The sequence below is a fragment of the Equus przewalskii genome, chromosome 6 (genome assembly GCF_037783145.1).
Source record: "Equus przewalskii isolate Varuska chromosome 6, EquPr2, whole genome shotgun sequence".
In the NCBI taxonomy this organism is placed as follows: domain Eukaryota; kingdom Metazoa; phylum Chordata; class Mammalia; order Perissodactyla; family Equidae; genus Equus; species Equus przewalskii.
In genome coordinates this window covers 49939959-49953600 of record NC_091836.1, presented here as the reverse complement: position 1 = coordinate 49953600, position 13642 = coordinate 49939959, and the positions used below count along the sequence as shown (strand labels likewise).

Genomic DNA, 13642 nt, shown 5'->3' with positions numbered 1-13642 from the left:
GAACGAGGAGAGTGGGAAGGTTTCATTGGTTGGATTCCTGCTGGCTGTTTAGGGGCGGGACCCAAGGGGCGTGGCCAACAGAGGGGGCGGGGCTTCTTGCGATGGAGCCGCGTCTCCGGAGGCCGCAGAGGGTCTTTTAGGCCGGGAGTGAAAAGTGGTATTTGGGGCGGAAGCGAGGGCATGCAGGGCCGCGCCGCGACCTCGCTGCTGCCCGGCGCCCCGCTTTTCGGCACCGCCTCCGAGTGGGGCGGGCGATGTCGCGGGCGTGACGTCATCGCGAGGCGCCGCGCGCGGCCGCCGGGAGGCCTGACCTCTCAGGCATGGGGAGCGGCGCGGCTATGCTGCTGCTGTGCCGGGCCGGGGCGCGGGCCTGGCTCCGGTCCCCGGGCTGCCGGGTGAGGCCGGGGGCTGGGGGCGGGGTCGGAGGACAAAGGTGGGACGGTGCGGGGGTCGTCTGACTCTCGTCCACCGCTTTCAGGGCCTGAGCGCGCTGGCGGAAGAGGCGGTGAAGCTGGCGGAGAAGTCAGAGCCGGTGGCGAGCGGGGGTGAGTTTGCCGGGCTCGCGCTAGGAGGGGCAGCGACGCGGAGCTCTGACCTTTGTCCCTGACCTCCCAATCGCGCCAGGTCCCCAGGAGCCCGTGCTGCGCAGATGCGAGCTCCCGGTCGTCGCGCCCCGGCGCCCGGTGCAGGCCTGGGTCGAGTCCCTGCGGGGCTACGAGCAGGAGCGCGTGGGGCTGACCGAGCTGCACCCGGACGTTTTCGCCGCGGCGCCCAGGTGAGTGGCAGCGGTCATGGTGAACGGGGCGGCAGAGGGGCGAGCAGCGGGGGCTGAGGAATCGGGACGACCTGGCTCCTGCCTTGGCAAAGAGCTGAGTTTCTAGAGCCAGTTTCCCCGCCTGTCAAAGGGGGATGATGGTTTTTCCTGCTGCAGAGCTGTGTGAAGTCGAGAGCTGAGAGTTAACATCCTCTGGGGGTTAAGGACACGGAACTCTGGAGCCCAAGGAACTGGGTTCAAATCCCGCCTTCCCATCTTGGGCTTCAGTGTCCCGGTGTTTCAAACCGCTGCTTGCTGCGATGTTTAAATGAGTTAATTCTGGGACATAAGTTCCTGTAGAACAGTCCTTGCTGTTACTGGTTTTTGCAAAAATGAGCGCTAACCATGGCTATGTCCTTCCTGTGTGCCTGGCACAGTCTTTGCATTTTAGTGAACTGGATCCTCACAGCAACCCGGGGACGGGGTTCTGTGATCCTTATTCTGTAGCTAAGGAAACTGAGCACAGATAGGTAAAGAAACTTGCCCAAGGTCACACAGCTTGTAAGCTTTAGAGCCAGGATGGCAGCCTTATGTGGGCCAATTCCCAGGGCTGGGTTTTCGCCTACCGAGGGCTGTGTTGTCTCATAGGTACCATGTCTAGCACGTAATAAGTGCTATTAATTTAGTACTGTTACCATTATTTGTGTGCTTAGCCCCCTGTGTTTACAGAATCCCCACCTAGTAGAGAGTGAGAAAAACATGTAAAACAGTCTGTTTGGGCCGGCCTGGTGGTGTAGTGGTTAAGTTCGTGCGCTCCACTTTGGCAACCCCAGGGTCATGGGGTCAGATCCTGGGGGCACAGACCTACACACCACTCATCAAGCCATGCTGTGGTGGCATCCCACATACAAAATAGAGGAAGATGGGCACCGATGTTAGCTCAGGGCCAATCTTCCTCACCAAAAAAATTAATGAAAAGAAAACAATGAATTTTATTCTGTAAATGCTTCTGAAGCACCTACTCTGTGCCCAATTCCCTTCTAGGTGTTGGGAATACAGCAGCGAATGAGCACGCAGGTCACCGATGTTGCTCACAGCCCAGAGCAGGGCTCAGCAAAGTTTTTCTGTCAAGGGCCAGACAGTAAATATTTAGGCTTTGTGGGTCCCCATGACAACTGGTCATTTCTGCTGTGCATTGCAAAAGCTGCTGTAGATGGTACGTAAATGGAGGAACGTGGCTGTGTTCCAGGAAAACGTATTTATAAAACCAGGCAGCAGGCCAGAGTGGCCTACGAGCCGGAGTTTATCAGCTCCTGGCAAGCTAGCCTGGCGGCCGTGTCCGTGTACCACATAACGTGAGCCACGTGTGAAATTTAAATTTCTTTAGTAGCCGCATTTGTTTTAAGAGTGGAAGAAACAAATGAGATTGATTTCAATCATATTTTCCTTCTGCTGGTGTATCTAAAATATTGCCATTTCAACACATGGCCACATTTCAGGTGTGCGGTAGCCACACAGGTGGCTTGTGTCTCCCGCAGGGGACAGCACAGGGCTAGAGAGGAAAGCCAGCCCCTGGAGAAGTGGCCCTAAGTAAGTTGTCTTGTCATTGTGAGAAAGATGAAGGGGCGGCCCTTTCTTTAGCAAGGGGCTCCTCCGAGGGTGTGGTTTGCGCTGAGACCTGGAGGCTGAAAAGGAACCAGTCAGGGGAAGAGCATTTCAGGCAGAGGGAACAGCCAGTGCTAAGGCCTGGAGGCTGGACTCCGTCTCTCAGAGAGACCAGTGGTGTGAGATGGGGCGAGAGAGGCGCAGGGCCAGATCACACTGCCCTGAAAGCGGCCGAGACGGGCCTAGGTTGTCATCTGCGGGGTTGGGGAGGGTGTTCGTGGAGGCGAGGCTGTCAGTGTCCTTTCTTCCTTCACAGGCTGGACATCCTGCACCAGGTGGCCATCTGGCAAAAGAACTTCAAGAGAATTGTGAGTGCCCCGGGTGGGGTGAGGTGGGAGGGGGAGGCAGAGGAACCCTCCGTGTGTCTTCTCTGGACTGCTGGGCTCGGGCCTCATCTTCCCTCCCTGAACCACTCACCAGTGGGTCGGTTGCCAGGCACGTTCTGAGCAAGATCGCTGCCCTTAGGAAGCTCCCAGTCTGGTTGGAGATGTAAACGTGAATCAGGTAGTCATGGCTGGAAATGTATAATTTGGGAGGTTGTCCCAGAGAAAGGGCCATTTAACCTCAGGTGTGCAATAGGAGCTAGCTAGGCAAAGGGGGCAGTGGGGCTGGGGCGGAGGTTGTGGGAACAGCACACACAAAGGCCCTGTGGCAGGGCCCAAAAGGAGCCCAGCATGGCCATGGAGGTTAGCAAGAGCATTGGTGAGGAGTTTGGATTTTGTGCCAAGAGCATTGAAGAAGCCACGATGATCAGGGTCTCTCTCTTCCCTCTGCCCCCTCAGAAGTCCGGTGAGTCCTCCCCTGCTCACACCCTCCGTGGCTCTGCCGTTACCCCAAAATAAAGTCGGCCTGGCACTGGAAGCCCCTCATGATCCCCACCCCCACCTCTCCCTGACTCTCCAGCCACGTCTTTCCCCGTGCCCCTCCTTCCTTTCCGTTGGAGTCACATTGAAGTCATTCAAAAAATACTGTGGAGGGGCCGGTCTGCTGGCATAGTTGCTAAGTTCGAGCACTCCGCTTTGGCGGCCTGGGGTTCATGGGTTCAGATCCCAGGTGCGGACATGGCACCACTTGTCAGACCATGCTGCGACAGGCGTCCCACGTATAAAGTAGAGGAAGATGGGCACGGATGTTAGCTCAGGGCCGGTCTTCCTCAGCAAAAAGAGGAGGATCGGTGACAGATGTTAGCTCAGGGCTAATCTTCCTCAACAACAACAAAAACGCTACTGTGGAGCCAGCCCTGATGGCCTAGCAGTTAGAGTTCAGTGTGCTCTACTTCAGCAGCCCAGGTCCAGTTGCCGGGTATGGAACCACACCATTCGTCTGTCAGTAGCCATGCTGTGGCAGCAGCTCACATAGAAGAATGAGAAGGATCTACAACTAGAATATATAACTATGCACTGGGGCTTTGAGAAGGGGAAGAAGAGGAAGATTGGCAACAGATGTTAGCTCAGGGCCAATCTTTCCCAGCAAAAAAGAAAAAACACACACACAACTGTGTACCAGGCTGCAGAGCCCCTGCCTTTCAGAGGCTGACCTTCTGGAGCGGAGGAGGAGCTCGATTCCTCACCCTTCCCTCCCTCCCAAGGCACTCTGTGCTTGTCCCCGTGGAGCTGCGATGCCTGTGCCTCCTGTTGGGCTCCCCGGTGGCAGGCCCGGTCTGCCCAGCGCCCTGCCCTGTTCCTGGGCCTGGCACCTCTCGGCCGCGATGACATCCTCCTCCGGCTCCTGAGCTGTCCTCACTTTGCACCCACAGAGCTACGCCAAGACCAAGACCAGGGCCGAGGTGCGGGGTGGCGGCCGGAAGCCCTGGCCACAGAAGGGCAGCGGGCGCGCAAGACATGGCAGCATCCGCTCCCCGATCTGGCGAGGCGGTGAGCTGGCAGCCGGGAGCACCGGGGTTCCTCACGCTGCTGGCGTGGCAGCTCCTCAGTCCCCCTCCCTCCCCGAGGCTGTCCCCCTCAGCCCTGGCTGGGGCTTCTCTCCTGGGACTGTGGCCACAACCCCGCTGGCCCCGCCTTCCATCCCCGCCCCCCATCGCCAGCCCCCAGAGGGGTCTTCCTCTGCTTCCAGCGCCCGCGGTGGCTGCACGCCCTCCCCTGGGTCCCCCCGCACCCTCTCTGACCGCACAGCTGACTCAGAGTGAGCCCCTGTTTGCCCGGCCAGCTCATCTCATCCTTCCAGTGCCTTTGAGCCACGCCTCAACCAGGAACCTCCCCCCGACCTCGTTTGGGTCCCCCGCCCCCTCCAACCCCTGGCGTGAGGGCGGGGACCCTGTCATCTGGTTCCCTGCTGCACCCCCCAGGGCCGAGGGGCTGGGGGGTCATGCAGGTACCTGGTCCTCACTGACAGCTGGGGAAACCGGGGCCCAGGCGGCCAGCCGCTGGGGCACAGCTGGGTCCTCCGAGCCCAGCCGGGCCGCCTGTTCACACACCTCTGTCCCGCAGGGGGCATTGCCCACGGCCCCCGGGGCCCCACGAGCTACTACTACATGCTCCCCATGAAGGTGCGCGTGCAGGGCCTCAAGGTGGCGCTGAGCGTCAAGCTGGCCCAGGTACAGCCCCCCCGCCCCTATGCTGGGAGCCCCAGGCCCTGGGTGCCTGTGGGGGCTCAGAGCCACCTTCCCTCCCGCAGGACGACCTGCACGTGGTGGACTCGCTGGAGCTGCCGAGCGCAGAGCCGCAGTACCTGGCGGAGCTGGCCCGCTACCGCCGCTGGGGGGACTCCGTGCTGCTGGTGGACCTGTGAGGGGCAGGCGGCGGGGGCAGGGGCGGGCGGAGCTCGGTCCCCTGTGTGGCTCACCTTCCCGCCTCCTTGCAGAGAGCACGAGGACATGCCCCCCAGCATCGTGGCTGCCACCTCCTGCCTCAAGACCTTCAACCTGGTGCCAGCGATCGGTGAGCACAGGGCCCGGTCTGTCCCCAGGCCCCCAGAGCACACGGGCCAGTTCACGTCCTGTGTCTGTCCCCTGGTCACTGAGACGCCAGGGGCCACCCCCCCTCCGCACCCCTCAACTCGCCCAAGTGGGCCAGCAGGGGAGAGATGCCCTTGCTAAAGACACGCTCTGGGGCGCGGGTGGGCAGAGGGGCACAGGGCCGGCCAATGGGACCTCGTCAGTCCTGAGCGGGTCACCCCACCTCTGTGTTGACATCCCAGAGCTGTCCCCTGGCTCCTGAGGGCCGCTGCCTGCCGGAGAGGCTCATGCTGTCCTGGCACCAAAAACCCCTTCCTTCGGGGGCTCAGGCCCTGTCCCCCAACTCCAGTCTGTGAGCTGCCCCGTGGGCTGTCTTTACACAAACCCAGAGTCCAACCCGCCTCACCACCCTGGGCCGGCTCCCAGCCCCTCCCGCCCTGTCCCCAGTCTGTCCCCACCTACGGGCGCCAGAGGGCGCCCGTCAGCCCCGAGCTGGGCCCTCCCTGAACTGCCCACAGTCCTTGATGGCTCCGACCTCACTGGTGAGGGTGCAGGGCCTGCCCTCTTCTCTCAGGCTCACTAACTGCAGCCACACGGGCCCCTCGCTGCCTTGTTTCCTCCTCTGTCTCCGTTTGTCCTCTGCTCCCCCACCGCCAAGCACAGGGCAGAGCCGGCCCAGGAAGGTGACAGGCTGAGGACAGTCCCCTCCCCAGGGTCTGACCAGCAGTGGGCAGCCGAGCTGGGCTTTGAGCCCCAGCCCCAGGCCCACGACCCCACGCCAGACCCTGGGTTGTCTGTAAGGGGCGCTCCCCCAGGAGGGAGAGGGGCTCCCAGGGGATGGGGGGCAGCCCCCCTGACGCCACCCCGCCCCCAGGCCTCAACGTGCACAGCATGCTGAAGCACCAGACCCTGGTCCTCACCCTGCGCACCGTGGCCTTCCTGGAGGACAAGCTGCTCTGGCACGACTCGCGCTACACGGCCCTCTACCCCTTCCGCCTGCCCTACCGCGACTTCCCCTGAGCCGCGGCCAGCAACGCCCTGCTCCTCCAATGCCCTCGGAGGCCCCCTCATCCCCGGGGGAGGCTGAGGCCACCCATAGAGTGGCCGAGCTCGTGTCACCCCGGGAAGGGGTGATTCGGCAGAGAGCCCGACCTATCTCCTGGCCCAGTCCTCCCTTTTTTGGTTTTAAGAGCAATTGTATTTTGTAATCAGAGAGGCGGGAGAAACAGCCCAGCTCCGGGCCATTTGGTGAATAATGGCATTTGGCCCGGTGCTGGGTGCCGCTGGGGACCTCTATCCTCAGGGATGACCTCAGCACTGTTTATGGAAACAGCTCAGGATCCAGGTCCCCGGAGTGAGCCAGACTCCGGAGGGCAGAGGAGCGGGGGCGTCCGCCGTTCCTCAGAACCGCTCCCGGCCCCTCTCTGTTCCCGAGGGCCCTCCTCCTGCCCTCTCGTCGCCGACGAGCTCTGCAGTCCCATTTGTTAGGGTCCTTCAGTGGGAGAGTGCGGGCTCCCTCCCACAAGACCGGTGCCATGTGCAGACTGGAGCTTTGTCAGATGATTTCTCTTAAGCAAGAGTCAGAAAAGCAATTGTGTCAATGAGTGAATGAATAAACACATTTTTAAAAACACAAGCCAGTATCATAGTTCTCGAGTCTGCTGATGTTGTTCGCCCTCCCTAATTTTTCTTTTTTGCTGAGGAAGATTGGCCCTGAGCTAACATCTGTGCCAGTCTTCCTCTAGTTTGTATGTGGGATGCCGCCACAGCATAGCTTGATGAGCCGTGCGTAAGACCGTGCCTGGGGTCAAACCGGCAAACCCCAGGGCACCGATGCGGAGCTCGTGAAATTAACCACTACACCACCAGGCTGTCCCTCAAATTAATTTTTTTAATAGTCATAACAGACTATAAAATAACGTGGTCACTCCCTTGCAAGTCAGCCAGAACTACCGTCTGTGTGTGTGGGCCTGGCCGGGCCAGGTGGCCAGTGACCCCCCCATCGGCTGGGCTGCCCTTCGCCAAAAACATCTGTGGAATGCCTCTGGGGAGTGCCTTCAGAGCTTACAACGCATTCTTTGAAAATCGTCAACGGACATAAACTCGGGTCTCGAAGGCACCAGATGTGATGAAGTAAGGCAAAAGCTGTTTGGAGCCAGTGGTCAGGAGGAGCACAGAGGCCAGGCGGGGGCTGCCGGGGCCAAAGCCATTTGGTGACCAGTCTCTTCCTGTGGCTCTTGCCAGCCCCGTGGGGCCCCCGAGGCCTGGAGTAAGAGCCAGCTGTTGTCCTGACAGCGCCAGCCCAGCCTAGATAGCCGTGGCCAGGAGTCATGGGACTCAGTTTTCTCCCTCCCAGGCCTCAAGACGCAGGGAGGCCAGCCCCTGCCCATACGGAATTTCAAAAGAAGTGAGTCAGAACCTGTGCCCACGTTCTGGGTTCCCTCACCGGATCAGGGATGGAGAAAGGCGTCCGGAGCAATGATCCAGCGTCCAGAATGTGCTTTCAAATCATGGCTGGGAGGGTGTCTCTCAGTTTGTTGGGGCCACCTGAACGTCCCCCAGATGGTGGCCTCGACAACGGACCGCGGGTCTCAGGGTTCCAGAAGCCAAAGCATGAGATCGCGGTTGGTTCCTTCTGAGGGCTGGAAGGTGACTCTGTCCCACTCTTTTCTCCTGGTGCTTCACCCGCCATCGTTAGCGGCCCTGGACTGCAGACACATCACCCCGATGCTCGCTGCCTTCATCCTCACGTGGCCTTCTCACTGTGCGTGTCTGTGTCCAAATGTCCCTTTTTTATAAGGACACCAGGCACGTTGGGTTAGGCCCACCCTCAAGACCTCATCTGAACTCAAAGCTGGCTCACGTGGCTTCATCGTACGCCCTCCTTGCTGTGGCCTATGTTTGAAATTCTCTGTAATAGAACACCTTTTTAAAAAAAGATGGGAGGGGCCAGCCCGGTGGCATAGTGGTTAAGTTCACATGCTCCAGCTCAGCTGCCCGGGTGTGGACCAACACACTGCTCATCTAGCCACGCTGTCATGGCATCCCACGTAGAAAATACAAGAAGATTGGCACAGATGTTAGCTCAAGGCCAATCTTCCTCACCAAAAAAGATGGCTGAAGACATTTGTTCAGGGGAGCTATTTCTACCTGCAAGTCCCCATCCACCTTCTTGGGACACGGGTTGGCCCAGAGCCCAAAGAGGGAGGCGACTTCACAACCTTTGAAAAGTGTCCCCAAGGCAGGATGCCCAGGACTCTGGCTGACTCTGCCTTAAGGAAGCTGAGGTGAGCTGACGGGGCTGTGATCTGACCCCCCAGGAAACCCAGAACGAGAGGCAGATGGCTCTGATGGTGGAGCCAGGGGTCTGCTCATCCGTGGTCGGCGTCGAGGCCCCCTGGGAGGGCCTGAGGGAGGAGCTACAATCCGGATCAGAGATGCCAGTGCCCCAGCCAAGGGTCTCCAGGAAAGTGACGGCCTTAGAGTCCCCAAAACACATCCCCGCCGAGTCCATTGTGGGGGGGGGCCCTGAAACCCCCTGCCGGGTCATCCAAAGAGAGCAGAGCCACCAGCCGAGGAGGAGCCGCCCTGTCCCCTCCCCCCCGTCCCTGGGCAGGAGGGGCCCAAAGGTTGAGAGGGTGACGGGGACAGGAAGAGAGTCCACAGGGGGACCAGCCCCTTCCCCATAGAGGCCTCCAGCCTGGCGGGCCCGGCCCGGGGCCCCCATCCCACACCAAGTCTGGCGATCAGAGATGGGATTGAGTCGCGGATCTGGGCCTGAGTCCAGTGCCGAATTCTCCGCCGGGGCAGGGCAGGACTCCACCGCGGGGTGAAGAGGCAGTGGCGCAACAAAGCCACATTTGCTCAACCTCCAGACGTCAGGGATTTTCACTTTACACCCCAGGGCCGCGAGGCGAAACTGTGACGCCGGTAGGAGCACAGAGGAGGAGCCCGTCCTGCCTGGGGAGCCTGAGGGGCCCTCTCGGAGCTGAGTCTAAGGGAACAGACGGAAACTACTACTGTGCTGCTCACTCTGCACTCGGCCAGGCCATGCGCTGCACACGGATCTGCGTAGGGACGTCGCAGCCACCCTTTGAGGCATCTGTCATCATCACATTCGACAGCTCAGGCCATTGAGGCCCAACCGGGGGACGTGGCTTACTCAGGGTGACAGCTTGTGGCTGGAGCTCTCGTGGGATGCTGGCCACACACTCCCAGCTGCCACCCTGCAGAACCACACGGGGCTTGTCTGCTGAAAGGCCAGAGGGACTGAGAACCATGAGATACCACTTCACACCCATTAGGATGGCGATAATTATAATTATTACAGTAATAGTAAAACAGACAGGAAGTATGGGCCAGTGTGTGGAGAAATTGGAACCCTGGAACCCTCGTGCATTGCTGGTGGGGATGTAAAATGGTGTAACCACTGTGGAAAAACTCTAGAAGTTTCTAGAAAGTGAAGCATGGCGGCCAGCCCCATGGCTGAGTGGTTAAGTTTGGCATGCTCTTCTTCGGCGGCTGGGGTTTGGTTCTTGGGCGTGAACCTGCACCACTCGTTTTGGCCATGCTGTGGCAGCAACCCACATACAAAACAGAGGAAGATTGGCACAGATGTTAGCTCAGGACAAATCTTCCTCAGGAAAAAAAAAGTTAAACCACGTGACCCAGCAACTCCACTCCTCAGTGGATACATAAAAGAACTGAAAACATGTTCATACAAAAACTTGTACATGAAGGCTCAGAGCAGCAGGATCCATAGCAAAGGTGGAAACAACACAAATGTCTACAGGCCAATGAATGGATAAACAGAGTGTGCTCGACCCTTGTAAGGGAATATTACTCAGCCCTGAAAAGGAAAGAAATACTGAGACACACTGCAACAGAGGAGAACTCAAACTTTGCACGAAAGATGATGAACGTTTCGCTCCGTGAAAGAAGCCAGACACGAAAGGCCACATATTGTGCGATTCCATTCATAGGAAATGTCCAGAACAGGCAAGTCCATAGAGACAGAGAGTAGAGGAGTGGGTGCCAGGGGCCGGGGGAGGGAGCATGGGGGGTTTGCAGGTTTCTTTTTGGGGTGACGGGAATATTCCAGAATTAAATAGTGGTGATGGTTGTACAAGATTGTGAATCTACTGGAAAATCTTGAAAAGGCAAAAATGTGAATTGATTTCAATTAAATATGCATATATTTACCTCATATATATATATGAATGTAAATTGGTGCATACATTATGGAAAACAGTATGGAGTTTCCTCAAAAAATTAAAAATAGAACTACCATATGATCCAGATATTCCACTTCTGGGTATTTATCTGAAGGAAATGAAAGCAGTGTCTCAAGAAGATTTCTGGGTAGCTCAGGGCCAATCTTCCTCAGCAAAAAGATGAGGATTGGCAACAGAAGTTAACTCAGGGCCAATCTTCCTCACCAAAAAAAAAAAAAAGAGAGAGATATCTACATCTCCAAGGTCATTGCAACATTCTTTTTTTAAAATTGAGATAGAATTGACACTGCAGCATTCTCCACCAGAGCCAAGATCTGGAAACAACCTAAGTGCCCATCGATGGATGAGTGGATAAAGAAGATGCGGTGTATGCAGACAATGGGATATTATTCACCATGACAAAGAAGGAAATCCTGCCATTCACGAGGACACGGATTGACCTTGAGGACATTATGCTCAGTGAAAACAGCCAGATGAAGAAAGTCAAATACTGTGTGATCTCACTTATAGGTGGAATCTGAAAGTACCAAACTCCTAGGTAGGGAAACGGATCGGTGGCCACCGGTGGCGGGGGGTGGGGGATGGGAAAATGGGCGCAGGGGGTCAAAACTTCCCCCATTTTGCAGAGACAAACTTCCACTTATAAGATAATTAAGTTCCGGGGGTGTGACGTGCAGCATGGTGACTAAAAACAATTTTTTAAAAATATGTAAATAATGAGGATTTTTAGGCTGCTTAATTTTAAAACGGTTTATGATGAGGATTTTAGGCTGGTTACTTTTAAAACTACAGATGAGAAGCAGGCTCCAAGGACTGGAATTTTGCTTGCCCTTTTGAGAGACATTTGCGTTTGTGAAGGAAGGGGGGATGACCTTGTAGGGACCTGAAATTGGCCACCCCAGGATATGTCTCTTTGGCATCAGGATTGTTTTGGGCTGATTGCTTTCGATAAACTGGGACAGGGAAGGAGGCTCTGGGGCTATCTGTAAAAGGTGCCTCCCTCTCTGTACCAGGAAGAAGAAGAGAGATGACCTTATCCCTAGAAACTCTTAATGGGGAAGGCAAGAACTTAAGTTGGTTGCTGTCTGGCAATCTCATGTAACTGATTTAGGGTGGTGGCTTCTGACCTTTACTTAATCCGATTTGATTCTTGTCTAAAAGTCATGGGATCACCCAATGACCAGACCCCACCTGCACTGATACCATTTTAACTTTTTTTCATGTTCTTTCCTTTGTCTTCGTAAAGAGATGACTCACATACCTATGCCTTAAATTTAGCCCTAACCCTCAACTCAGGGCAGCAGCAGGAGCTCTGACTGCCCATGGGTCCTGTCCCCACGCACCAGCTCTGCCTGCCCATGGGTCCTGTCCCCATGCCAGTGGGGGCAGCAGCAGCGGCAGCAAAAGCTCTGACTGCCCATGGGTCCTGTCCCCATGCTACACTATTCTCTAAATAAAAGAGCACTACTGCCAGATCTTAAGAGTCTAAGAAATCTTTCTTTCGACTCCTCGGCTCACCGACCCCGCATCAGTAAATATATGAAGGATGAGGGCGCTGCCGTCCCGGGAGCAGCGTCCCCCGGCAGGGACGGGTTGGTGTGGAATCTCCCCATCGCCAGGAGTTCTCTGTGAGACAGGACCCCAGCTGCTCCCAAAGTGGAGCCCCCTTAATGCTCCCCTTGCCTGGGCCCCTCCCTGACCCCCGGCTCCAGACATTTCCTAGGACCACCTCCCAGACTGGCCACCTGTGCGCCAGGTCTCGTCTCAGAGCCTGCTTTTGGGGGAACATCAACGAAGACAGCAGCCCAGGTCTGCTCAAAGCTGGTGCTCCGATCCCTGTGCCAACCTCGTGGATCCAAAGCTCCAGGAACCTTTTGTAAATGCGGTGGGAAGGGCTTCTGGGCTGGAGGAACAGCATGCACAGAATGCTCCGAGATGAGAGACGTTCATTCATTCAACAAACATGTATTGATCCCCCCGCCTCAGGAGTAGACACTGAGGCAGGTGCGGGGGCGGACGGGGTCCCTGCCCTTCTGGAGTTCACGGAAATGGAGTCACAGACAAGCAAGTCAATCCAAAGAACTTCCGCAAGGGGATAAAGAGTCAGTGACCAAACCGTTAGGGCCAGCGCTGGGCAGCGAGTGGGGTGTGGCCCAGCATGGAAGGCGGGTGTTCTGGAAAGTTTTCAGGAGGCGGCTCAGGCCACAAGAAGGGAGGGGCCGCCTGTATCAGGGATGAGGGGAAGGGCATTTGAGGCTGCAGGAACTGCAAGGTGGCCACACCAGGGCTCAGGGTGAGGGGAGAGCCGGCGTAACGCCGGGGAGTGGGCTGTGGGTACCTCTGCCCGGGTCCGCAGGCCTCTGCTCTGCCGGGGCCCGGTCCTGGGGGCTGCCCGAGACCGCTTGGCACCCTGGAGGAAGCCCTGCCTTTCCTGGCGGCAGGCGAGGCCAGAGGACCAGCAGCTTCCCTTTTCCTCCAGGAAGCGCCAAGGGTGTGGAAGCGCGGGCAGCGCACGGCCCCGGTCCCATCTGCCCCCGTTACCACCCCCTCCTCACCTCAGGAAACGGCCCTCCAGCCTCCAGGGCTCCGGCCAGGACCAGGTTCCCCTTGACCCTGCCCTGCCACGCGTCCCAGAGCTCCATGTGGCCCTGCCACCGAAATGGATGCCAAATTTGGCCCCTTCTCCAATGCCACCGCCGCTGGCCCAGGCCTCATCCTTGTCCCCCTCCTCTCCACTCTCCGTCCTTCCCCTTGTCCTCCCCATCCCCTGAGTGTAGCTCCCGCAGCCTCAGGAGGGCACCTAGAAACACCTGAGTCAGGGCCTGTCCGTCCTCTGCTCAGAACCTTCCATGGCTCCCACTTCGCTCAGAGCAAAGCCAAAGTGCCCCTCCCCCCAGGCGACAAGCACCTGCATGCTCTGCCCCATCCCCGCCTGCCCTCTCCAATTCTAACTCTTTTCATTTCTCCTGCACTCCAGCCACACTGGCCTCCTGCCTGTTCCTAAGGCAGTTCCTACCTCAGGGCCTTTGCACATTCAGTGCCCTCCCTAGTACACTCCCTCCCTCCCCGCCTCCC

At 57.7% G+C, this 13642-nt stretch overlaps 1 protein-coding gene across 1 annotated transcript; it reads left to right on the top strand.

Moving 5' to 3' along the window:
- Window positions 1–24: 24 nt before the first annotated feature.
- On the top strand, window positions 25–6969 carry MRPL4 (mitochondrial ribosomal protein L4). The gene is made up of 9 exons (XM_070623683.1): window positions 25–395; window positions 479–545; window positions 625–775; window positions 2676–2727; window positions 4176–4293; window positions 4867–4973; window positions 5054–5163; window positions 5240–5316; window positions 6208–6969. Exons 1-9 carry the CDS (start codon window positions 321–323, stop codon window positions 6351–6353), a joined length of 903 nt encoding a protein of 300 aa, XP_070479784.1. The 5' UTR covers window positions 25–320; the 3' UTR covers window positions 6354–6969.
- The last annotated feature ends 6673 nt before the right edge of the window (window positions 6970–13642 follow it).